This window comes from Cibotium barometz, chromosome 38 (assembly GCF_041138505.1).
Source record: "Cibotium barometz isolate CiBa-2024 chromosome 38, ASM4113850v1, whole genome shotgun sequence".
NCBI lineage: Eukaryota > Viridiplantae > Streptophyta > Polypodiopsida > Cyatheales > Cibotiaceae > Cibotium > Cibotium barometz.
The window spans coordinates 12,882,417-12,909,916 of record NC_141083.1 but is presented as its reverse complement, the minus strand read 5'-3'; the positions used below and the strand labels follow the sequence as shown (position 1 = coordinate 12,909,916).

The 27,500-nt window shown below is 46.0% G+C and overlaps 1 protein-coding gene across 1 annotated transcript in view; it reads right to left on the bottom strand.

Annotated features, from left to right (window-relative positions):
* LOC147616364 (serine/threonine-protein kinase AtPK1/AtPK6-like) overlaps positions 1-26,175 on the bottom strand; it is a 48,630-nt gene extending 22,455 nt beyond the window's left edge. Inside the window, exons 1-3 of the mRNA XM_086777423.1 lie at positions 25,199-26,175; positions 3,378-3,460; positions 3,142-3,262 (exon numbers count right to left, since the gene is read on the bottom strand). Of these exons, the coding sequence (XP_086633549.1) occupies positions 3,142-3,262; positions 3,378-3,460; positions 25,199-25,897 (903 nt within the window). The 5' untranslated portion in view covers positions 25,898-26,175. The remainder of the gene's footprint in view (positions 1-3,141; positions 3,263-3,377; positions 3,461-25,198) is intronic.
* Positions 26,176-27,500: the final 1,325 nt, after the last annotated feature.

The window sequence follows — 27,500 nt, the reverse complement described above, 5'->3', positions numbered from 1 at the left end:
GGACCATCTAGTGGCCGCAACAACGAATCTCCAAAGAATCTCCAAGAAGTGCACCAACGGATACATGGGAGGTGCTTACACCAACAGCCAAGCATTGTTATGCCAATTGACATCTTCCAAAGATAGGAGATACTCGAAGCGTATCGTCGAGTGAAGCTGGAGCTCCCCCCCTGCGCGCCAGCACCTGATCCCCCATCACCTGCCCCCCTTCTCATGTGCACAGCTCCCTCCACCATCACCTTGCTCTAGTGCCTGTGCACAGCCCCCCCCTGTGCCTGTTCGCAACCCCTTTGCCCTACTGCCTCCTGCCTGCCCCCCCTTCCCCTCTTGCCCTACCTCACCTTCGCCTCCCTTCTACCTCCCCCTCCCTCGTCGACCTTTCTTCCCACAAGAGTAGCACCAGCTCCGACCTTTCTTCTGCACTGTAGCAAGTGCCTGATCCTTACCAGTAAGAGACATCCCGACCTTACCTTATGAGACAAGGACAAACTCTTCTTCCAAGAGAAGGGAGCTGAGGTCATCAAAATCCAGTTTGCTTTCTATGACCTCGCACCACAAAGCCTAAGAAACCACATCGTACTCTAGAGGAAGCTTCATAAGGATTAGTGCAACCAACTGAGTGGAGGACAAGGCAGCACCCATTGCCACTAATTGGTTATGGATGACCTTCGCCATCGTAATAAGAAATGACTGCATAGAACTGCCTGTCAAAAACACCAAATTGTAGAGCTGACCTTGCAAAGTAACTTCCCACATTGAGGAATCCTGAGCATAGAGATCTGCCAACTTGGACCAAACGTCATGTGCACTACCTAGGGTTTGCATGGCCAGTGAGACTCTCTTCGTAATGGCCCACACAAGCACCAAGTGCGCCTTGGAATCACGATTCTCTCAATCTTCAAGTTCCAAAAGAAATTCATCCTCCTGAGCCTAGGTCCAATGTCTCAAGGTTTGGAGACACTCGGGCTTCTTCTCCCACAAACCCTTATGAATGAACCACACCTGCATATTCAACTTCCAATGAGCATAGTTAGTTCCGTCCAAGTTGTCCTCCTTGTTCATACAAGGTGGTCCCATTTCCAATCAAGATTGGCCCGCAAAAATTGACACAAAAGACTTCTCGCAACATGCCAAACAGAGCTTGGTAGGTGTAGCAAAATCCTCGATCACAACTCCTTTCGCTTCAAGAATTCAAAAGAGAATTGGTCAATTACGAGAGAGACCCCTAAAAATGAGCCAACGTCCCCCTTTATTAAAATCTCAAGAAAATAATTCGATCTCGGCAGCTTGCTCCACTTCGCTACTGCTGCCTTCAAAAAAAAACCCAGAGAAACCAAAAAAAAAAAAATCTGCCGCCGCCTTCTTCGTTGCCTCTGCAACGCTGATGTGACTGTTCGCGCGCTGCTACCTGCTCACCTTGGACGCTTCAGCCTGCTGCCTGAGCTTGACCGCTTTGTGTTGCGCTTGACCTTGCTTGCCTCCCCTTCTCGCTGCTGCTGTACCTTGCCTATTCGCCTCCAACAGACGCCCTCTGCTGCACCGATGCTGGCCCCGACCTTCCTCTTTGATGGGTGCCACTATTGCACTTCAAAATGCTGATGTAGCACCAAGAAATGCAGCCAACAAATGGCTCCTCCTGCTGTCCAGCACCTTGGAGCAAAAACACTGATGTGCTCTCTTCGTGTGGCAGTTGGCACATAGGAGCTTGGCAGTTGGGGATAGACCAGCATTATGTCAAAGGTGTGGCCATCCCCAAGAGTCTCAGCGTCATTGACTTTGCGATTGCCCAAACGCTCAGTAGGTCTGACAAAGGATCCTACGCATTTTCACTATGGATCAGGCCCACTTGGCATTATAGACCACCTATGTGGTTGTTCCCCCCTCCCCCCATTGTATGAGATAGCCTTCTCCTCCTAGAGAAGCCAGCCGGAGGGCAGAGAGCATCCTCCCCTTTTATAAACCTTGACTCTCATTTCCCATTTTGGGGATGATTTTGTACTTAGCCAGTTTCGACTAATTTCTCAATAACTAATAGAGGGATCTTTTTCCCCGGGAAAAAAAAAAAGAATTCTATGGTTCCAAACATTCCATAGATTGTGGATTTCATAGAAAAATCTACTAGTGAAGTTCCAATCTAGTCAAGGTAGGGCTAGGGAGCTTATGTGGATGCTACGGTGGAATATCAAAATGCAAGGTGAACCTTACCATTGATTACCTCCTCCTAGATTCATCAAGACAAAAATCCAATGGAAGAGAGAATGTTATATCCCGAACTGGTTTTAACCACTACAACCACCTAGGGTCAAGGGTATAGACTAACCCAAGAACAGCTAAGGCTGAGGGTCAGAGTTAAAAGCTAAACCAAGATCAGTGTTAGGGCTTGGCTAGGGTTAAGGACAAGAGGCTAGAGCTAGCAAGGATGAGGTCTGGATTGGCCTTGGATCACACTAAAAGCATACTACCAATGCTTGATGCCCCAATCAATTAATGGAGATTCTGTTGCAAGAATGCCAGAAATGATACATGTACCCAGAAGGGATGCAACTCTGAGTGTGCCTCAACTTGACCATAGAGAGCACGAAGTCATGAACCTCGCATCTGATGGGTCATTCAAGGCTCCCAAGGTCCACTTGAAGTCACTGATGCAAGTGAACTCAAAAAAGGGAGCTTTAACTAGGAAACACACAAACACAACCTTTCAACCCCAGCTCAATATCTGATGTGGAAGAACCACCATTAGTCCCAGGTGCTCATCCTAGCAACACTCCTCATGGGCTGCCTAACAAGCTTCTTCCTGGCCAGAAGCCAAGCAGTAGCTTCTCTTCTTAGCACCTCACCAACTGAAGATGCTCAGGTTTTACTGCATAGCACCTGTCATCAGAACCAGAACACAGGAGGAGGATTCAAGGCTGATTCACACGTGCGCGACTCATATACAAGGAAGTCTTAATTCATCAAATCAAAGTGGATAATAATTATCCTCAAACCTTCCCATCTCCAAGGATCTACCAGTAGTTATCTTAATTAATCTGTGAAATTCCGACCATTAAGTGAAACTTACTGTCAAAAAGGTTGAGAAGAGAGACAAAGACTGCAAAAGCACACTGCTTCATCTATGGAATCAAGTGTAAAAAGACTCACATGACCTTCAGCATCCAAAAGAATATTTTCTGGCTTCAGATCACGATGTATGATGCCATTTTTGTGAAGGTGTGCAACGGCAGCAACAATCTCAGCTGTGTACACACGGGCCAGATCTTCACTGAAATGACAAAATCAAATCTTATTTCAGCGAAATTAAATCTTAACACAAGGGCAAATAGAGGAGAAAATCATAAACACCTAGCTGTATAGAGAATTAAATCAAAAAAGCAAACCTGAATGTCCCTTGTCGATAAAGCTGGAAAAATAGATGCCCCCCATTTATGAAGTCCAGAATTAAATACAGCTTTGATTTTGTCTGTAGTCCATGACACCGGGAATAAAATCACATAAGGTGCAAAACTTGCAGATTCATGCGACCCATCAAAAGACAATTATATACCACAAACCACCAAATCTGCCATGGATCAAGCTAATTTGTGCCAAGGTTCTAAAGTAATTAGTAAGTCTTGAAAGTGGGTCAAGTGGTTGATGCTGTTAAATACACTACATGCGCTACACAAGGTGGTTGGAAAGTTGGGTACGATACGTACAATGCGTGTTCAATACAAGCATGGAAAGTATTGACAAGGTACATTAAGTACACCACTCTTTTTCTAGTTTGAATAGTATCAATTATAAAATATTGTATATTAAAAACACTTGTGTCACATAATGTGTGAGGAATGCATATGGAAGGCATGGATGAGGAATAGAGGCCACCTAATAAGGTCTAGGACAAACAGGAACTTCAAATTCAATATAAAAGCTTGTTCATTTTGTAAAGCGTACGAGGCGTGTGGTACACAAAGTACAGTATGGGTCACCAGGTTAAGTACGAGTACGGAATGCAACTATGATACGCAAATGGTAGGTGTCGTGTGCACACCCAGAAGGTGTACAAGTGACATGGCATATCAAAGCATTCATAAGCATTTAGCAGATAGCATTCAGTATCATCAAGTATTATTCAAGCATTCACAGCAGTACCCAAACATATAGCACCAGCATGAGCATCAGTGTAGGGGGCTGTTACAGCACCTACAGCAGGTACATTAGGCATCATAAGCAGTTAGGGCATTTAACAGCATCAGGTCGGGGCCTGTTGTGACCAGCCGACAGCTGTTAAAGGCAGCCGACAGCCTATTTAGGCATTTATTGCAGTCGTGAGCCTGGCCGACAGCAGCAAACCTGCCCGGCCAGCAACATTCACTCATATATAAAGCATCGCATCATTTCAGTCATAAATCATCTCAGCATCTCATCTCTTCTCAGCGTTTCCTATCTAAGGAGCAAGGAGAGTCAGTAGATCAGCATATTCAGCATTCAGATAGTAGAATGCTCTTCTAACTCCCACATAGAGGAAAGCCGGCATCTAAGGGTGGACCTCAGAATTGGAGAAGGAATCAGTCATCCATCATCATCAGTATTCAGCATATCTCTCTCATTTTGAGAAGGATATTCAGCAGAGATCTATTCATAGATCTCAGTTGTAACCATTGCATTTAATATAGCTGCATTGCATCGACACCATTGTCTATCTCTTAAGCATCATTAAGTGAAGTTTAGTATTAGCCTAAGGTTATTTTACTACGATCAATTCCTCGCATGTCACATTGGTATCAGAGCGTTACAAGGGTAACCAGCCTTAGTTCATGTTCATTCCAAAGGTCATTAAGTAAGTCAACATGTTAGTCGCTTCCGCTCAGTTAAATCCAGTTCTCAAGATCTTGCAGGCCATCCTTAGGGTTTTCCCCTTAGACATGCATCAGTAACCCATCCATCTATATTCTTGCATAGCATATAGGGTTGCACATGGCTTGCATCAGCATAGTAGTCATCCTAGCAGTCAATCTAGCATTTTGCATCTGCAAGCCATACATGTTTTACCCATGAGTTTTTCTGGGGAAGAATGACATCCATCATCAAAGGAGTAAATGGAGTTTTGGGCTTCAACTGGCAACAAGGGATTCTCTTCCACATAATAAGCCAGAAGTTTGCTCCAACATCGCCTCAGGAGGTTCAGAGGTTCAAGAACGACAAAGATGGTGTGTGAAAGGATTCCGCAGACAAGTCAGGGGTGACTCAGGTATTTCTAAGCAGTTTTAGCAGCATTTGCCATTCAGTTCTCGCAATCACAAGAAGTCTTTGGCTCAAAGGATTCAACTCCCGCAACCGACCTCAGTCTCGACAAAAGAAGTCAAAAGGGGACAGTGGTTTCAGTGGAGGAGGATCAGCTGAGGAATCGAAAGGTTGCTAGGTGTACCACCCATCAACAGATTAGCAGCAACAGATTAGCCGAGGGAATGTCATGTGCACACCCAGAAGGTGTACAAGTGACCTGGCATATCAGAGCATTCATAAGCATTTCACAAATAGCATTCAGTATCATCAAGTATTATTCAAGCATTTACAGCAATACCCAAGCATATACCACCAGCATGAGCATCAGTGTAGGCGGCTGTTACAGCACCTTCAGCAGGTACATTAGGCATCATAAGCAATTAGGGAGCATTTAATAGCATCAAGTCGGGACCTGTTGTGACCAGCTGACAGCAGTTAAAGGCAGCTGACAGCCTATTTAGGCATTTATTGCAATCGTGAGCTTGGCCGATAGCAGCAAACCTGCCCCACCAGCAACATTCACTCGTATATAAAGCATCGCATCATTTCAGTCATAAATCATCTGAGCATCTCATCTCTTCTCAGCGTCTCCTATCTAGGGAGCAAGGAGAGTCAGCAAATCAGCATAATCAGCATTCAGATAGTAGAAGCATTCAGATCAGTCATCTTCCTACCTCCTACAGAGGAAAGCCAGCATCCAAGGGTGGACCTCAGCATTGGAGAAGGAATCAGTCATCATCATCAGCATTCAGCATATCTCTCTCATTTTGAGAAGGATATTCAGCATAGATCTATTCATAGATCTCAGTTGTAACCATTGCATTTAATATAGCTGCATTGCATTGACACCATTGTCTATTTGTTAAGCATCATTAAGTGAAGTTTAGTATTAGCCTAAGGTTGTTTTACTATGATCTATTCCTCGCATGTCACAGTAAGAGTTTTGATAGACTTAATTAGGGGTACGTAAAATGATTATGTCACCATTTCACAACAAATGCACACATGCTTATGTAGACACACACACTTTCAAGGTAACCTCAAGAAAAACAAAACCTAAGCTTATGGATACATGTTACATCTTATATGCCCATTGATTAATAGAAATGAAGCATGAAATCATGAATTCGAGTTACGTCATTGATTAATCAAAATGAAGCATGAAATCATGATTTCATAGTTTGTACTCAATACCATAGTTGCAATGAAACACATTACACTCCTTTTGAAACTCTTGAAACGTTTTGTACATCTCACACAATGCAAGTTTTTTTTTATGAAATTGCTATCAAATAGCAGCCTGCCTCATACAAGAAAACAAAGAAAAAAATTATACGGAATCGTAGCGTGACCTCGAGCTCCCCCCTTCTTGCATGTTCTACCTGTGCCCTCATCCCCCTTCTACACCTTGCATTCTCCCTCCAGGCCCCGCGGCTCCCACTCCCCCTGTCTTCGCTCCACCAACGCCTCATCGGTGGGCCTGCAAAGATCACAGACATTCATCCTCTGGGACGTGGCTACTATCAAGTTGAGTTCGACTCGCCAGTGGCGTCAAATCGAGTCATGTAGTTGAGCCCCGTTGCACTGCGTATGGCATAGGCCTTCTTTGCACAATGGCAACACGGCTTCGACCCCGCGTCCGACCCACTAGCTAGCATGTCGAGCTTCCCAATGACAATCTACATCCCAGGCCTTGGAAGGAATACCTTCCTCTTCTCCCGGTGATTGGTGGAGCCATTGAGAGAGTGATGGAACCCCCCCACCTCCACCCCCCCAATGTTGCCTCGTCTCTTGCACGAGCGGGCGGGATTCCATCCCTTCGCATTTGTATTGCCTTGCCGGAGACAATGCCTCATGTCATATCTATACCATGCCTCCAGGGCCACCCCATCATTCAACGAGTAAAGTACTCAGGCCTCCCAGGTCAATGTTTCATTTGCAAGCAGATGGGCTACCTCGCCACAGCTTGCCCCTGACACTAAGCTAGGAGACCGCCTCGAGTGCCCCCCCCCCCCGCCCCCCCCCCCCCCCCCCCGTGCAAATCCTCACCAAGGGGTAGAGAGAGAGGCAAGCTCTCAAGCAGCGGAGCACCAAGATCCGACCGTGGACGACCCCGTCACCGACGCTACCGGAGAGTGGCGAATGGCCGGCTCGCACCCGGGCTGCCAAAGCTGAGTGTCGCCGCCACGCGTGCCAGGCTGGTAGAGTATAGGACGATTCAGTTCGTCAGAGAACCGTTTGGAGCATTTACCTCAGCACCCACCCGTCGGCAATGGGCCCCTTCGAGTCACGAAGAGGGTCCCTCCGGCCCCTCCGGTCTGGAGGCCGCTTTCCCACCAAGATTCCGCCTCCGGTTCTGAAATTCCACTGAGGCCAACTGACCCCACTAATTTCCCGACGAGGCCCTCTCAACACCCTCCCTCTTCAACGGATCACCCCCAACCGCTCCCTTCTCCTTCCTCTCCACCTCCCCACCCCCCTCCTCCTCCTCCTCCCCCATCCTCGCCTCCGACTTTTCTTGCATCGGTCCCCTCTGCCCCATCCTCTTCCTCTAAGCCAGCATCCCCCCTCCCTCCGTCTTTCCAAAGCACACCCGCCGGCCTCAAGCGGGCACCCACCCCAGAGCGGAGGCAATCAACAAGTTCTGTTCCCCGCTTGATCCATAGATTCTCGGAGCCCGTAGAGATGCCCATCACTGCTTCCCCGGTGAGGACTCCACCGCCCCAGTCCCCTAGAGGGCCCCCCAGGATCTTGGGGCTTCCAATGGATTACAGATCTTTCGGTGGAAGGGACAGATCTTTTTGAGGAGACAGTTGCACCCATTCGGATATGTGTGGGGTATTCCATCATTCCATACCTTCGCGCTGTGATCTTCTCTTTTCCTTTGAGTGCAACCCCGGACTCGGAGTGGGTGGCTGCTGCCATTCAGGGACAGGCAGCTGAGCTTTCACATCATCTCCATGATCTTCGCATCACTGATGCGCTCACCCACCTCTGGCCCTTGGCTAGGATGGAGCTAGGAGGCTTAGGCCATAGGGACCAAGACAGGGAGGTGGTAGCCTCCAGCTTGGAGATGCTGCTCTTTGTGTTCCTGCATATCTCAATCGCAATACCCCTCCCCCCTCTTACAAATACCTCCATTGTGATCGATGGAGTTCGGAGTATGCGTACTCGCGCTCTCAGACAAAGTGGCGACACGTGAAGGACACAATCTGCGCCCACTTGGCACGCCTTTGCCCCAAGATCGATAGTGTATACTCCCCATCTAAACCCACGCTCAAGTAGAGGGCAGTTCCGATAGATTCGCTTCCCACAAAGATTGATATGCGGATTGCATCATGGAAAATTCAGGGTTTGGGGGGGGCCTCAGTGAGAGATGCCCTCACTCTTCGGTCCTTCTTACTGACTCCCTTTTCTGCAAAAGAGCTGGTGGAGGCATTGACTACTCTTCTTAGGGACAAATGCCCGGGGGTGGATGAGCTTCCAGTTTCTCTTTCTTCTCCGCCGTTGGGACCTCATGGAAGGCCGCCTTCGTGCTGCCTTCAATGAGGTTATGTCCGCAAGTGCCATGCCAGAGAGGCTTTCTGAGGGTTTGATACACTTGATTCCTAAGGAGGGTTGTGACAGATTGGAGATTGAGCAGTGGAGACCCATCACCCTTCTTGGGATGGCCTACAAGATCTTGGCCAAAGCCATCAACCAAAGAGTTCAGCCTTTCCTCCCTAACTTGATCCATGACACTCAGATACGTTTTGTTCAGGATCAAAGCATTCTGGACAAAATCTTCACCTTCCGAAAGGCAACTGCTTTGGCTAGGATGCAGTAGCAAGACCTCATTTTACTACTCCTTGACTTTGAGAAAGCTTATGATAGGGTTGATTGGCGCTTTCTCGAGGGCACATGAACCAGATGGGATTCTCCAAGGAGTGGATCCATGGGGTTTCGGGACTTTACTAAGCCTCTCACAGACAAGTTCTCATTCAAGGGGCCCGTGGCGACAGATTCCACCTCTCCCGCTCGGTCCAACAAGGCTGTCCTCTGGCACCTTACCTTTTCCTATTCGTTGTTGGTGGCATGGGCAATTTCCTCCCAGCCCAGGACACAAGGTTTCCGGCCCCCGGGACTGCGTCTCCCCCCTCCATTCACAGGAGGAGCTGCTGGACTCAGAGTTTCCACATGACACAGCCGCTTTTCTTTTTGGAGATGTTGGGAATCTCCAAAGATTCGCCGAGGCAATTGAGATCTTCTATCGTGCATCAGGAGCACATATCAACTCGTACAAGTCATGTTGTTTATGGGTAGGCTCTGCACCCATAAACAACATGACTTGTACATCAGGAGATCTTCTATCGTGCATCAGGAGCACATATCAACTCGTACAAGTCATGTTGTTTATGGGTAGGCTCTGCACCCGCCCCGACTTGGTGTCCAGTTGAGGCTTCCAAGGGATCCCGGGGGACACTCTAGTTCGCTATCTCGGATGCCAGTGGACATAGACATCTCTTCAGAGTAGCAGCTCGCTCTATTTCTTATGAGCATTCAGAAGAAGCTTTTGTACTGGAGTTCTGCAAGACTCTCCCTAGCTGGTAGAGTGGTGGTGGCGAACCAAGTCCTTGCCACCATGTGGTACATCACTTCTTGTTGGGCCTTCTCTTGAGCATGTATTGGCCACGCTCAGTGTTTGATCCAAACTTCTTATGGGCCCGTAGTGATGGGAGGCCTACCAAGGCCAAGGTGGCATGGAGAGTGATCATTCAGCCACGACGTAGAGGAGGGCTAGGCATCATTGACCCAACTATTCAGAGCCACACCCTACTAAGCAAGCTGATTGTTAGAGGTATTCTTTCTGTGGCGAGCCTTGGAAGGACTTTCTCTTGGCCCAGATTTTAGTCCGCACCCCGAGCCTAGGGGGCCCTTGGCCACAGAGTAATAGATGGATTTTCACAGAGATGCGGACTCATGCATTCAGCCCAGCTTTTGAGGACAAATTTGCAGCCAGCTAAGTTCGAGCTTGGGATCACCTCAAGCCGACCCTTGGGCAGCTAGCTCTGGTAGCCTCCGAGGAGCGTCTCAGACAACCATTGGTCTAGAACCCTCTGATCTGTTAACCCAGCGGCCATATGTTGGGGGCCAGACCTCATGTATCATAGGGTGGCTTGAGCATGGGACCTGCCAAGTCCCTTGGAGATTGGATTGCACACAGGCAATTACCCCCAAAGCTTCATGAGAGAGGCCTAATTGGGATCCGGGGTAGAGACAAGCTTAGCATTGACATCAACTCTGCTATGTTAACAATCATCTCCTATCTATACACTATGTCAGGGCCTCTGTTGTGGGCGTGCCTGCCCGTATTTAGTGTCTTCCCATTTTTCCTCACTCTACGTATTTTTTCCCTATTTTTCTGGAGCTGTGTATGGGCTATCGGCTGCCCCCAGATGACTGGCCGATTGTATCTGTGATGCCCGACTGATTTGGTGCTGCCCAACCGTTTTCCCCAGTGCTGGCCGACTATACATCTACTGGTCGTGGGCTGCCAGAGCTGCTATCGGCTGATTCTCGGCTGGCTGACCAACAACCAGGGGCCATATAAAATGGCCCCTTGCCCCCACACTCCTTGTATATTTTCGGGATTTTATTGGTGTATATAGCAGAGTTACACAAGCTTCTCTTTCTTTCATCTGTGTATTGCTCTCTACAGCAATTGTCTTCATTTCCGCTATGCATTCTGACATGGTATCAAAGCCCCATGTGGCTTGAAGCTTGGAGACAGTGGAACATCGAGGGTTTGCTGATTGAGGTGCTGATTGGAGACTGTTTGGGCTGTACGGGACTTGGAGATCGGGTAGAAGGCGGCCATCACTGTTGGACAGCCACCTTGCATTCTATTTGCAACCTCCTCTTATTCTTTTTTCCCACCCACCCTCCCTTCGCAGCTTGAGATGGCTGAGAAGCATGTGAAGATCCTGACACTCCCCAAGTTCCCGGTGGACCGACAGTTGGACGGGAACAACTACGGCATATGGAAGGTAATGATGGAATCTCTTTTGGAGTCCTATGACTTGGCTGATTTCATTGTTGTTGGGGTTCCACGGTCGGAGTTGGAAGATGGGGAGTTACCCTCTATACGGAAGGAACGAGAGGCACAGGCACAGGCACACTTATGGGATCATGTTAATGCCCAAGTCCGTTCTTTCATCTTCCTCAATTGCACACCACAAGTGATCAATCACATAAAGCATATGATGCTGGCCAAAGGGATTTGGCAACATTTGGCTTCTCTCTACAACAAGGTATCACCCATACAAAGGATCTCCTTGGAAGTTCAGATACAAGTGATGAATCCTGCAAAATCGTCGACGATGCGGGAGCACATCAACAAGTTACAAGCTCTTCAGCAAGAGGTTCTCCAAGCTGGGAAAGAGATATTGTCAGAGGATACGGCCATAACGTTGTTGTTTGTCACACTTGCCCTCTCAGTACTCAACATTTTACTCCTCTTTGATCACCAGTGGCAGGCTCAACACCATCACATGGGAGGAGCTTGTGACCATGGTCTTGGACCAAGAAGAGCGATTTACGGACCCTCCACAGGGCGGAGGTTCTAAGACCTTGACTGGCCAACAATCGAAAGGCCGTAACAACAAGAAGGACAAAGGGAAGTCTTTATCGGAGAAGTCTTCTAAGAAGAAGCCCGATTCAAACCATGAGAAACTGAAGGTCGAGTGGACCTGTAATGATTGTGGCAAGAAAGGCCACTATTGGAGGAAGTGTCCCGAGCGGACCGGGAAGAGTGCTGATTCTTTAGTTTCAACTACAAAGACTCCGACCTTTGAGCACTTGGAGATGTTGGACACCGATGCTTCATCTTCTTCAAGCGAGGAGGCAGTTGGCTTCACCACCAAGGATACTTGGGAATGGATTCTTGATAGTGGTGCTTCCAAGCACATGACTCCTTTCCGTGACTTCTTTCAAGATCTGAAATGGCAAGGGTTACATTTTCATTAGCGACAATTCCACCACAATGATTCACAGTGAGGACCAGATGGAGATCATTCCCGATGGGACAAAGGGAGGAAGTATTCCTCTCGTGTTCTTTACATCCCCGCACTTGGTTTTCATCTATTGTCAGTGCATGAGGTGTGCAAGACTGGCTTCCGGGTGGAGTTTGAGGAGCATTATATAGCTCTACGGGACCGCGAGACTGGCCAGGTTGTTTGGGAAGGCAGAGTGGAGAGTGGTATATACAAACTCTCAGCACTCTCCTCTTTGACAAGTTCTCAGTCGGTGATTTGTGGCACTTTCAGTTTGACCACTTGAATGTGGATGCGCTGCGGCGGCGAGCTTTCCGTGACCAGATGGTGGTTGGCTTGCCCGATGTTGGCAGCAAGCAAGGACGCTGTAGTTCTTGCATTCGTGGTAAGCAGCATAGGGAATCTTTTCCGAAGCAAGCTTCCAAGTGGGCTTCGAAACCTTTGGAGTTCCTATGCAGACGCCATCCTTGGGAGGTTCTTTGTACTTCATGCTGCTGCTTGATGATTGTAGCAGATTATTTTCTTTCACAAAAGAACCAAGCTTTTGCTCGGTTCAAGGAGTGGCATGTGATGGTGGAGAAAGAGTCTGGCTTGCAGATAAAGACTCTTAGGGCTAACAAAGGAGGAGAATTTTCTTCCAATACATTCCTGCGGTTTTGTGCGGAACATGGCATCAAGCGGGAGCTGGCCAATACAGGTTCGCCTTTTGAGAATGGAGTAGTTGAGCGTAAGAACAGGACTGGTGGAGATGGCGAGGACGATGCTGGAGCATCATGATCTTCCTCGTCCACTTTGGGGAGAGGCTGTGGCTACGACTGTCCATATCCTCAATCGTTCTCCAACGACTTCAGTACCGAACACAACTCCCTTTGTCTCTCACCTCCGCATTTTGGTAGTACCAGTCATAGCCCCATCTACTGACCATTGGCGACCGGGGTCATGCCAGTTTTGGATTATTTGCAGTAGCATTGCAGCTTGGCACATTTCGCATGCTAGATGCAACGAAGCCATTGCGAGTACCCACACTCCACTGCTACGTCCATCAGGAGAATTTGGCTCGACATCATTCATACCCTTCGCGGTCAGTAGGGGAAGTTGCAAGGTGGTTATGACTACATGCGGAAGCGGCGGGAAGCTTTCTTGAGGCTCTGGCAGCCTTGGCCTTTTCTCAAAAATAGAGGTGGTGACCCCACTTGGCATTACAGACCACCTGTGTGGTTGTCCCACCCCCCCTCCTCTCTGTATGAGATAGCCTTCTTCTCATATAGAGTGGCCAACCGGAGGAGAAGGGTCTCTTTCCCCTCTTTTGATTATTTGATCCCCACCCTATCATATGTAACACGCGGAAGCTCTGGGAGTCTTCTTTCAGCCCTAAACACTCTTGGAAAACCATCTGATGCAAAACGCAGATATAGAGTGTCACCAGGAGGTGAAACTTTTTGCAGTTGTTTTCTTTATTTACATTTCTTTATAAATATATATATATTTTTCTTTTCTTTCTCTTTGGTTGCTGTTGTTTTCCCCCGGGATCTCTTGGAAGGGCTTGGGCCATTGCAATGTCAGAATGGGTCAGCCAGTGGGACTTTGGACCAATGGTTGGCTAAGCCTGAGAACTGCACTGAAAGATGAATGACAGTGTCCAGGACATGGGCACTGAATGAGGACATATGCCGGTTTACACTAGTAAGTGGCCGCCACCGAAATGTGAATGTATCTTGAATTCTAAGCAAATTCTGAAGTGACCGTAGTGGTCAAAGATGGTCAGGAGACCAGAAGGAATGCAAATGACATCATCCCTAAAACCTAGGGAACTGCTATTTTGGGCAGTGTCGGAATTGAAAAGTGTTCGCGTCAGTTTGTGCAGAAGGTCAAGGGGACCAAAAGCTGGCAAAAGACTGTTGTGAGTGTGAACCAGTCAGGAGATTTTTAGCTTGGAAGATTGCATGTGGAAAAGGCTTAAAAATGTGCCAAGTGTAAAATTTATGTGCATTTTCCACACTGAGAGGGGGAAGCGTGGGATTTTGGGCTGAATGAGGCTCATTTGCAGCCATTATGGTGGATTGTTGCAGGATAAAAGCTATTGTGGTGCACTCCCTTGCCCTGCAACTCATGTATTGAGGGTTGAGCTTGCTCCCCACAGCCTCTCTCTCTCTCTCTTGTGCAGACTATGGTAATGCTCTCATCAGATAAAATCAAGTACAGTTGTGTGAATTTCATGCTTATATGCAAAGGCTAGTTGCCTCCTTGAACAAGAACCGGTGTAGTTAGTTCCTACACCAAAGCAGGGACGGAAGAGGGTAATAACCTCTTCAATACAACGCTGTTTCAGCACTGTTTAGGTGCTATTTTTGGGCTGTTATGTTGCCCGGTTGATGCCCGAATGCAGTAGGACTTTGCTAAAGTCTTCCAGGACAGTACAAGGGTTAATTTGGGCTGAAAACAGAGCTGAAAACAGGTCTGTGCAGAAAATTACAGCAAGCTGAATTGTGATGTTTTGGACTCCATTGGGTAGTCTGATGCCTATGGAAGTGAGCCTGTCAGTTGGGACTCATTCTGAGATGTTATGGAACAATTTTAGTGCAGTTATGCTGGCAAATTTCTCCCAGAATTTGTAAAACTCAGCTGGTGCAAGTAGAGTGCTCTGTTGCACTCGTGCTTTGTATTTTCCAACTTTTTAACAATAAAGAAATACCGCAAGGGGTGCCGGACTTCGGGGCCAATGTGTTGTTGAGCGAGGGAGCGAGGATTTTGTGATTGTGTGTCTGAGTAAGTCCAGGTTATTTGTGAATGAATTACCGCTTTGTGTCCATAGACCGGTTTTATGGTTCCATTGCCGGGATAGGGTCCTATTTTCTGCAAGAGCCCGGACACGGATTGGATTGGGTGAACGGGAGACACACATAGTGAGGTACAACTGATTACAGGTGAGAAAGAGTACGGTCTCTTTCTTTGGATACAGGTTCCCTTAAACTTTCAGTTGACAGTATGACAGACGAAGGGAAAGGTAAGCTCCCTGCCGAAGAGAGTTCCTCTTCTACTCGCAGACAGCGTATAGAGGTGACAAGTGCCCAGGTGTCAGCCTCTGCTCGGACGGAGCCAGTAGTACAGCCAGCCTTGTTAGAGGAAGAACAGGAACAGGAGGATTTGTTTCAGGCACAGTTTCTTAGCATGCTTGGAACTTTTCAACAGCTAGTTAAGAATCCCAGAATGAAGAAATTTTTGCAGTCACGTACAGGGGATTCCCATGTTGAAGCATCCCAGCATGCAGTAGAGAGGGCACAAGAACAGTTGCAAATGAGGGTAGAGCATGTTGAGCAGGCACCTGTGATACTAGCTGATCCAGTGCAACATGTTACCCAGGCACAAGTACAGGCATTTAATGGCTAGGGCAGTAATGTGCAAAGGGTCATGCCAACCATTCCACCATTCGTTGCTTCCCAGCCTGGCTATTTTGGTGGTGGGTCTGTTTTCCAGGCCATGGCTAGGCCGCCCACAGTTTTGCCAGGACTGATGTCAAGAAGGTCATCAGGAATGATGCCTATGGAAGCTGTGAACCCTCTTTATGCTAATATAGGTGTGCAACCCAGATTTCAAACTTATTTTAGTCCAGCTTTGGGGCCCCCAGCACCTGTCAGTGTGGCTGAATTTTGTCAACTTAGTGGACAAAGAGCAGTAAGGACTGATGCAGAAAAGGTGCAAAAGGATTACAAAGAAGGAGGCCAAGCAGTAAAGTTTGAGACTTTCAGTGGGATGCAGGACAAATTGAAAGCGCTGACTTTTATTCAACAGTTTGATGCAGCATACACTGGGGTAACTTTACAGAGTCTTCTAAGGTGCGGAAGGCTGCTACTTTCTTGAAAGGTAATGCATTGCAGTGGTGGACCTCACTGTTGATGCAAGGACAAGTACCTGCTACATGGGTTCAGTTTAAGCAGCAGTTCTCTTTTGCCTGGCTTACAAATACTTTTGAAGTGGATGTTATGACAGCATGGCACAAACTTGATGCAGTCAAATGTGTAAATTTGAAAGAGTATAATAAGAAGTTTTGGGATGCACTCTTGCCAGTAACTTCCTACAGGACAGTGCCATTGTCAGAGCAAATAGAGAAGTATTGCTGTGGTTTGCCCAAAGAAATCAGGGATTATTGCATTAAGACCAATGTTTCTAATATGACTCAGCTCATTGAGAATGCAAACATGGCTAATGCATTGCTACAGGGAGGTTCACGTGGCTTTAAGAACACAGTGAACAAGGAACCTCAGGGCAAACAGGAACCAGTTGTGAAGAGGGATTTCCCACCTAGACCATTCTATGGAAAGAAGCCATTTGAGAAGAAGACTTGCCAGTCACAGCCTCAGAAAAGTGCTGGTCAAGGTAAAGGACAGAACAGGCCACCATGGCAAGTCATTTGAAGAGAGAGAGGCATTGATGCAAGCTGGGAAATGTTTCATCTGTGAACATAAAGGGCATATGGCTGCAAAATGTCCACAACAGCCAGCAAAAGATGTCGAGGATAAAGAAGGGCCACCCACTAAGAAGACAATGCCGAGTGCAGGATTGGTACCTGACATGGTTGGTGACCAGCCATGTGATAATGCTACAGAATTGTGCAGAGCATGGGGTAAAATCAAAGATGCTACAGTGCTGATTTTCTTTGACCCTGGTGCTCGAGCCAACTTTATTTCACCGGCATTGGCAGCCAAGTTGGGAATTCGTGCTGAAGAGATGGGACCAGTTGGACAGGCTGATTTGGCATGCCCTGGGCATTCAGTTCCTGTCACTCCTATACTTGGCAAACTTCGCATGCATATACAGAGTTATGTGGACACAAAGGAGTTTCTTATCATGCCCTTGGAAGGATGTGATGTCCTGTTGGGAATTCCATGGTGTCATAGGAAACATGCAGTGTTGGATGCTTTCAACAGGAAAATCACAATTGTACATAGGAACAAGACTCATGTTCTGGATGTGAAGCTGAAAGGAGAGTCTGTCCCAATTATTTCTGCTTCTGCCATAACTTCAGTAATGAAAAATCATCTTTCTGCGTACTTGGTTTTTGCAAAGCAAGTGAATGAAGTTGAAACTGATTTGTCTACACTAGACGAAGGTAGAAAAGCTTTCTTGGATACGTTCAGAGACTGTTTTTCAGAATCTTTACCACGAGAGTTATCCCCTGAGAGGCCAAAGGATCATGCCATAGATCTTATTCCAGGGTCTAGTCCGCCCAACAGGCCACCGTACAAGGTTAGTGCAACCCAACAGAAAGAGATTATGACACAGGTTAATGAGCTGTTAGAGAAGGGACTAATTCAGCCCAGTAGTTCCCCGTTTTGTTCACCTGTGTTACTAGTACAGAAGAAAGACGGTTCATGGCGAATGTGTATTGACTACAGAGCCTTGAACAAGAACACGATCAAGAATAGATTTCCGATTCCGCGCATAGATGATATTCTTGACCGTTTGCAAGGAGCAAAAATGTTTAGCAGGATAGATTTGAAGAGTGGGTACCATCAGATTAGAATCAGACCCGAGGATGTGCACAAGACCGCATTTCGCACTACATTTGGTCTCTATGAGTTCTTAGTCATGCCCTTTGGATTGACAAATGCTCCTGCCACATTTAACAGAATGATGGACAGAATTTTCCGTCCTTACAAAAGCTTTGTGGGCACATTCTTTGATGACATGATAGTCTATTCAAAGAGTGAAGAGGAGCACAGAGACACTGTTATATGCAGATTCAGCAAGCATGCACACTTCATTCCTGTTAGAAAGAAGATTAAACCAGAGCACATGGTTAAGATTTTCATGCCGAATATCTTTAAATACCATGGTATGCCATGGTCTATTGTCAGTGACAGAGACCCAAGGATGACTAGCTTGTTTTGGAAAGCATTGTTTGAGAATATGGGCACGACCTTGAAATTCTCATCTTCTTTTCATCCTCAAACTGATGGGCAATCTGAAGAGGCTAACTCTACTGTCTTGGATCTGCTGAAATGTTATGTGTCAGAACATAAGGCAGCTTGGGAGCATTATTTGCCATTAGTAGAGTATGCTTACAACAATACAGTGCATTCCTCTACTGGCAAGGCGCCTTTTGAAATTGTTGAAGGTGGCAAGAAAGTACCTCCCATTCTGCAGACAAAGGATAAGATATTTGAAGCAGATCGGTATATTGAGGGATGGCAAGAAGCGTATAACAAGGTCAAATATGCCTTGGAAAAGTCACAAGCTAAGCAGAAAAGAGCTGCTGACATGCATCGTCAAGAGCTCTTGTTTAAAGAGAATGACTGGGTCTTATTGCGCTTTGAAAAGGCACGACTGAGAAAAAGAAAGGGCAAGGAACGTCTGTTTCCTAAGCTCAGTATGCGATATTATGGTCCTTTCCAAGTCTCAGAGAAGATCAGTGATGTGGCATTCGGCTGAAATTGCCGAACACTTGGAAGATCCACAATGCATTCCATGTGAGCCTGTTGAGACCTTTTATTGGCAATGTGCCAGAAGATATGGTGCCAGAGGAACAGCCTGAAGTGGAGGAATTGGATGAAATTCTGGTTCCTGAGCAGATTTTGGCCCATAAAGACAGAAAAGTGAAAGGACAAGTTGCAAGAAGATACTTGGTGAAATTCAGAAATTATTCACCAATGGATGCTAAATGGATGGATGAGGTTGAACTGGCTGATTCACCTCAGTTGATGCAACTTTACAAGGAAGCCTTCCTATTAGAACCTACAATGATTTAATATGCTTTTTGAAGCTGAATTCTGAATGACCTGTACATTTGTATTATATGTTTAGCAATGTACAATTTTGACATTTGTTGTCAATGACTTAATCAATGAATGAACTTTCAGTGCTTTGAAGTTGTATCTGTTACGCTTCAAATGAATGATTTACATGTTGTGACACTAATAGTACAAGATATATGCTATCGCCCTGTGTTGCATCCGGAAACATGTATTTGAAAGGCTTGAACCTGCGATGGCACAAATGATAGTGGGGAATTCCTATCATCGCCCCGTGTCATCCGTTGGCAGGAGATACATGCGATGACACTAATCACCTGGGGAATCTTGTGATCGTCCTGTGTCATCCGTTTGCATGTGGACTTGCAATCGAGGTCGCTTGCTTCTTTCAAGAGGGACGTATGTCACCAGGAGGTGAAACTTTTTGCAGTTGTTTTCTTTATTTACATTTCTTTATAAATATATATATATTTTTCTTTTCTTTCTCTTTGGTTGCTGTTGTTTTCCCCCGGGATCTCTTGGAAGGGCTTGGGCCATTGCAATGTCAGAATGGGTTAGCCAGTGGGACTTTGGACTAGTGGTTGGCTAAGCCTAAGAACTGCACTGAAAGATGAATGACAGTGTCCAGGACATGGGCACTGAATGAGGACATAGGCCGGTTTACACTAGTAAGTGGCCGCCACCGAATGTGAATGTATCTTGAATTCTAAGCAAATTCTGAAGTGACCGTAGTGGTCAAAGATGGTCAGGAGACCAGAAGGAATGCAGATGACATCATCCCTAAAATCTAGGGAATTGCTATTTTGGGCAGTGTCGGAATTGAAAAGTGTTCGCGTCAGTTTGTGCAGAAGGTCAAGGGGACCAAAAGCTGGCAAAAGACTGTTGTGAGAGTGTGAACCAGTCAAGAGATTTTTAGATCGGAAGATGGCATGTGGAAAAGGCTTAAAAATGTGCCAAGTGTCAAAATTTATGTGCATTTTCCACACTGGGAAGGGAAAAGCGTGGGATTTTGGACTGAATGAGGCTCATTTGCAGCCATTATGGTGGATTGTTGCAGGATAAAAGCTATTGTGGTGCACTCCCTTGCCCTGCAACTCATGTATTGAGGCTTGAGCTTGCTCCCCACAGCCTCTCTCTCTCTCTTGCAGACTATGGTAATGCTCTCATCAGATAAAATCAGGTACAGTTGTGTGAATTTCATGCTTATATGTAGAGGCTAGTTGCCTCCTTGAACAAGAACCGGTGTAGTTAGTTCCTACACCAAAGGAGGGACAGAAGAGGGTAATAACCTCTTCAATACAACGCTGTTTCAGCACTGTTTAGGTGCTGTTTTTGGGCTGTTATGTTGCTCGGTGGATGCCCGAATGCAGTAGGACTTTGCTAAAGTCTTCCAGGACAGTACAAGGGTTAATTTGGGCTGAAAACAGAGCTGAAAACAGGTCTGTGCAGAAAATTACAGCAAGCTGAATTGTGATGTTTTGGACTCCATTGGGTAGTCTGATGCCTATGGAAGTGAGCCTGTCAGTTGGGACTCATTCTGAGATGTTATGGAACAGTTTTAGTGCAGTTATGCTGGCAAATTTCTCCCAGAATTTGTAAAACTCAGCTGGTGCAAGTAGAGTGCTCTGTTGCACTCGTGCTTTGTATTTTCCAACTTTTTAACAATAAAGAAATACCGCAAGGGGCGCCGGACTTGGGGGCCAATGTGTTGTTGAGCGAGGGAGCGAGGATTTTGTGATTGTGTCTGAGTAAGTCCAGGTTATTTGTGAATGAATTACCGCTTTTTGTGTCCATAGACCGGTTTTATAGAGAGAGAGTAGAGAGAGAGAGAGAGAGAGAGAGAGAGAGAGAGAGAGAGAGAAGTGCTGGAAATTCAGTATATTCATATGGTGCAAAAAGGTACTTCTACTACAGCCATAGGCTGCCTTGTTCAAAAGATGGTGAACACCCAAAATCCTGTCCTAAACTAGGACCCTAATGATCCACCCCATAAAGGAATGAATGCCTAAAACCATGAGCACACTTTGCTATTTATATGGTTCTCGGACACTTGTTTTACTGGCCGACTGCTGGTCAACCAGTCATAAATTCATTAATGCTCTTTGACGCAGCCCTGACTGGATCTCCTCCTTGATCATGATGCACCTGCTACTGCCCCTGTCCTCTGGTTCAGCCAACCAGTTCCTTTGAGCACTGTCTCTTAACTAACGCACTGTCTCTTAATGCCCTCTAGGCCTTGCTCTGAGTCCTCACTTGTCCTCTTCTGCATCTTGTGCTCAAAATCCTAACTCTATTTGGTTCGTACTCTTTATCTAGCTGCCTCTTTTGGATTTAGCCCCTGAAAATGTCCATGGCATCTATCATCCACATGACATCATATTTGTGACTATACACATGTGGAGGAACACCATGGAAGAGTAGGTGTGGAAGAGTAGGTGTAGACACTGGTGTGTGTTCCAAGCATGGTTTAGTACATGTGGAAGGACTCCAGGAAGGATTGAGATCCTCATGTGAGCTCCTGGCATGGTTTGATATGTGTGGAAGGAGTCCATGGGAGGATTGATATCCTGGTGTGAGTTCCCGGCATGGCTCAGTACATGTGGAAGGGCTTCATGGAAGGGTAGATACCCTGGTGAGAGTTCTTGGCATGCTAATGAAGTCTCATGGAAGGGTGGACACCCTCGTGAGCTTGTATGGGATGTGCCCGAGACGGGTTATGTACAAGATGAATAAGTTGGGAGATGGCATCCTAAATATTGTGCATAAATTATTTGTGTGTGTTTTTACATGCATGAATGACTTGTCTTAGCTGCCTGGACAATGCCTACTATTTCTACTTGTGATTGTCCCTGGGCTCCAGGGACGCCTGGAAACCTGTGGACACGTGTGTGCACACCTGTTTGAGACTAAAGCGGCAGTCTTATGTGTTTTGCAAGTGGTAAGTGACCCCAAACTCGATTTACAGCTTATATTTTATTATACTAAGGTTTATGAGTGCATGTGTTCACATACACTTAAATTTGGGCAGAGAAATTATAAAGTGTTTACATTCACTTAAGTTTGGGCGGACAGTTTATGAAGTGTTTCACATCAAGTGGACCAGTTTTTAATGAAACTTGGCCATTACTCCAAGTGGGCAGCCCATCATGCAATAATAGCTCCATGAGTTGCTATTCCGGGAGAGAGAAGCCAAAAGCAGCTAGGCACCCCCTTTTCCAGCTGTTTTCGGAGTGGAACATCCTAGGGTTTGAGGAGAGGTGTCAGTTTAGCATGCACAACAGGCTACAGCTCTACAGGGCTGGTTGACTCCTTCCAAGGCTGATATATAGCTGATCGCTTGCCTCCATAGCTGCTACTGATAGAAGCAATTTCTCTCTCTCTCTCTCTCTTGAAGCAAGCAACTACTTCTGGCTCCCCTACATGGCTGGTCGACTGCTGTACAGCAGATTTTCCGTCTGTGTTTGATGCTCCAAAGACTCTGGGTTCAAGGCCAACAAGGCAACCATCTCATCTCTTGGGGTGACCATTACAGCATGTTTGAGGGCTGAAGACAATGCTGTTCAGTCAAATTCAACAAGGTTCTTCACGACAAATTGGAAGGCAAACAGTATCTAAACCTCCGTGAAGCCTGTGGCTCTAAGGGTGGAACCTTCGGGTGGCCAAAGCTAGGGTTTTTCATGGCTGGTTATTTGGGACAGCTCTGCTGCTAGAGGGTGTGATCACGTACTAGAGTATGGCTATGCCCGAGGGACTCTTGGAAGGCTGGGATTGAGGTCTCAAGCAATTGTTTTATTTGTTTTCATCCTATTCAAGATGTATGTGGTGCCAGTCTGTGGAGTGTTTACTCTCTGGCACCCGTTCTCTTGAACTGGAACACTCTGTTGGTAATAAAGATACCTCAGGGGCTTCTCTTGGGATGTATGTGGTGCCAGTCTGTGGAGTGTTTACTCTCTGGCACCCGTTCTCTTGAACTGGAACACTCTGTTGGTAATAAAGATACCTCAAGGGCTTCTCATATTGTTGTTTCAGTGGTTACAAAGCATGATTATGTATTGTTAGATGCTTCTGTATTATGCCATGACGTTATGTATGGGATAAGATTTTCTATGTACACGCTTCCGTATTTGTGACACACCCTGTACATGAGGCAAGTTTGTATCTAGCCCTTCGTGGTTGTATGTAGCCCTCTGTGGCTGTTTTTCATTAACTCGTAGAAGGATCTTTTTCCCAGGAAAAAAAGAAGAAAACAAAGAAAATGTACATTGCTCTCCTTTTTAGCACGCGGCGTCCTCAACAAGTACCTACAAGGGCAATAATCTAGCAAAATCCCACTTCAGAGGCATTGCATAGTCAAGTTTGTATAAAAATCAAGAATCAACATCCACAATGCAAAATGTTTAATTTTCATGACAAGATAGGCAAATTTCGCATGTTGTATATATGTGTAGGGATTTTAGGCTGTTTCTAGGCCGAATATGGGATTTTTTGGTCAATACTTTCTTGATAAGGATACAGGAAAGTGTCCATACTCTGCAAATAAGTGCTCTGTGCAACTATGAGGTGGGTCAATGGATCAACCAAGTAAAATGAATCACAAAATGCCATGTGGCATGAGCTAAGCATTAAATTAATGAGCCTAAGCCAAGCATCCCATTTTTGTATTAAAAAAGGGTGACAATCGTTTGTAATACAATTTCAAATCATTATAGTAATTGTCTCTTACTTTAAGGTGAGGTCTACTTGCTTGCTCTGTTCCACTCTGTTCTACTTCGTTGTTCGCTTCAGTCCTGCTCTTCTCTACCATCTGTAACTTTTCCCATTCCCATCGCATAAGTAAACCATCATGGCCCCAGCCAACCATATTCCCAGCCTGCTCATGTCTCAAACCAAACGACCACCTCAAACATGTGCTAACATGTCAAAGAATGGCCACCTCCCACACAGGTGAATACATTAATGCTGATTTGGCAGCTTCCTGAGCGCCCACACCCCCCAGCCCTCCCCCCCAAATTTCTTCCAGCATCCTCCTGTCTACATTGGTCAGCCAGACAGGCCTCTCAGCGCTCATTTCGTTTTACCCCTTATCTCAGTCTTCCACTGCTTCTATTACACATCACCTGTACAGTCTCTCTTGCATAGTTTACCAAGCCACTGGTGGCCAGATAGAATGCATGTTGACAAAAACAAAACAAGAAGGCCAAAAGCTTACCTGCCCCCACACAAAGAAATCATGTATAATCCTTTAAAGACTAAACCGTCTGATCTAGAGGGAGCCAATGGGCAGGTCCACCGCTCCCAGTTGAACTCAATATGACCAATGCAAAGCATAGGTTGTTTCCCAAACTTAACAAAAATCTCAGTGTGGTCTTTAACTCCATGACAAAGCTTCATATCATCAATGGGTCAACTCCATCATGCATGGCATATGCTACTTGCTATGACATCCACACTAACATCATTAGCGCCCCAGAGTAGGTGCATGTTTGTGCAAAAAGCCAGCCTTATTGGGACAAATTTTCATGGACAAATTTCTATCACTTCTCCAGTGGTGGAAAGCAGACTCCACCATAATCAAGGCTAGCTCTAAAGAAAACACAAAAACCTAGACAAACCACCATACTGAGTTCATCCATAGGTGAAGTGCAGATTAAGCCATGCATAAGGCTAGCACTAGAGAAAACACGCATGCATGGCATGCCCACACACGAGGTAGCTGGTTGAGCAATTGCACCATTTAGGATAGGAATACCAGCTGGCCGCAACTTGGAGACTAAATATGTAGTGTGCTACAACCATGGAAATATATATTAATGGTGGAAAGCTCAGGTTGCTTCCCAAGAGTGATATACCTTTAAGAGATCTACAATTTGCAAACAGGGGTGAAAATCTTAGGTTGCATAGTATATCCTCCAAACATCCTTTATAACCATACAAACGCATATACGTAATTTCCTTGATATATAAACATTGGTATATATACTTAATTGTATTATGTGATTAATCACTAATGTTTGGGATATCTTTGAATTAATACCATAGGTTGATTACAATTACCATCCTTCGAATGGTCAGCCTCACAAATTAAGACTTGAACTACAAAGATTGCGTTCATTACTAGACATTAACATAAAATTATGACATGGGACAGCATACCTGAAATGAGTACCGGAGCTGAACAATGAAGGGATGGATGATCTTGGTGAGGATGTCTCTCTCTGCTTTCATATAGTCCCCTTGGTTTTTCTCCATAATTTCTTCCTTTTTCATAACCTTCATCGCAAAAATCTCCTGTGTGTGGATGTGCTGGACCTGGAAAACCTTCCCAAAAGCACCCTGCCCAACAACTCTGAGCAGTGTAAAATCTTGGGGACCAATCCTCTTCTCTCTCTCCTCAATATCCTTTACCCCTGTTTCTGTGTTTTCACCATCTCCCCCATCGCTTGCACTGTCATCAGAGCAGCTGAAACCTCTCTCTTCTCTCAAGGCTTGATGTGTTTCCACATTAGAAGAGTGCAAACTGGCCGCCGCTTGCCTCCCTGTGCTCGCTGTTGGTGGGCAGGGGGAAGGCCCCACCAAGGAGTGCGAACGCGTGCATATCACTGCAGGGTCTGCGCCTGTGATGAGCTCTGTTACACACCAGGGGTCGGATTCGGCAATGGGGACAAGGTGGGCGGTCGGGTGTGGAGATGACAGAGGACCAAAGACCTCAGAGAAGTCGAACTCTTCGGAATCGCACTGCTGACCTTCTGATTCGGGCGGCGCCGCACCTGTGGTGATGATTCTACAGAGGGAGGGCATTTTGGGCTTGTGGCCGCCCAAAAGAAGAGTGGGGGGAGGGTGCGGACTCACCATTGCTAAAGGTAAACGCAGGAGGAGGGCAAGCTGCGGAGGGCTGGGGTTCTGCGACCAGAGCGGGGGTCTCCGCTTACAGAAGGAAATGGAAATGGAGAAGGAGATGGAGATGGAGATGGGGGGAGTTTCTGCACAGGGATAGCCACAGGGGTTGTGGCTTGAAAGGACCAGTTAGCTCTGCGGATCAGATTCATGAAGTAATTGTAATGGTCTGTTGTTGGAGAAGAGAGGAGATTGCAGGGGCGGTAGCAGAGAAAGAAGCTGTGGTGTGTATGTATGTGGGCAAAAAGCTCGATAGCCGGGGGCCCTGTGGGTAGTGTGCGGATCTTTATTATGGCCACGGTTGCGTATAGGCATTTGCTGCTTACTAAACAACAATTGCCTCCTGCCCCTTTACGTTCCTTGCTAAATTAGGAAGGCTTTCCATCTGTTGAGAGCATTTCCTGCTAAATTAGGAAGGCTTTCCATCTGTTGAGAGCATTTCCTGCTAAATTCAGAGAAGTGCCCACATATAATGGGTTGCTCCAAATTTGGAGGGCAGCAGCCAGCTCCACTCCAAGCTGCCACGTACGCACACTCTTTGGCGCCACAACCTTCTCTTTTCAAAAACACAGCTGAAAAAGAAATGGAGACTTTGGTTGCTTGGTGTGGGCCTCCACACACACACATCCCCTAGAGCAGTGTTCACACGGAGAATATTTTTCTTCTCAAATCTTAAAACTTGCAATTTTAAAATTTATAAGTTTTTCTTCAACATTTACAAGTTTTTTCACTAAAATATAACTAAAATGCCTATAATTTTATGAATTTTAAAATTACAAAAAAAAATTTACAAGCAATATCATGAATTTTGCAAGTGCATTTGTAAGGGTTTGCGGGTTTTCAGTCAACACTCCGCTAGAGTGTTCTAACGAACGTTTTTTTCCAACCAAGGTGATGCCTCAAAAGTAACCTCCACTTAGCACTAAAAATTATACGGGGGGTGAAACTCGAACGAATAATTTGTGTCCCTCCAAACTAAAGACAATGCCAAATTTTGATCCGGGAAAAAATGCACCACAAGGATTTTAAAATGACTTGAATAGGTTTATGACCTTTGTTTGTTGAATTAGTATACGACTTGAATTTTTTCAAGCAAGAAAAGATTCGAATTTGAAGTCGCAAGTGAGTGTGATTAATCGACAAAAATAGTTTTCTGTGGTTCACACAAAACCGATCATTTTTCAGCTACACTTTCCTAGTCTTGTAGAGACTAACCAATCGATGATGGCCATTTAATTATGGGCCTCTTCTAATTTGCATCGAAGAGGGTTTAGGAGAAGTGAGGCCTCTAAGGGCCACCTCATAAGTGGTGAGCTCTAGCAAACGCTGACCTTCTTAATGTATAGAAACTACTAAATTTGAGGTAAGGGCCACCTCATAATGGTGGTAAGCTCTAGCAAAGGCAGACCTTCTTAATGTACTCCCTTTATAGAAACTACTAAATTTATTGTTGTTGTAGAATGACTATGCTAATATATTGTAGCTCAACCTTAATTATAAATTGTGAATACATCCTACCGTGGTCTTGATACATTCATATGCTTCACTGAAGTATGTGACC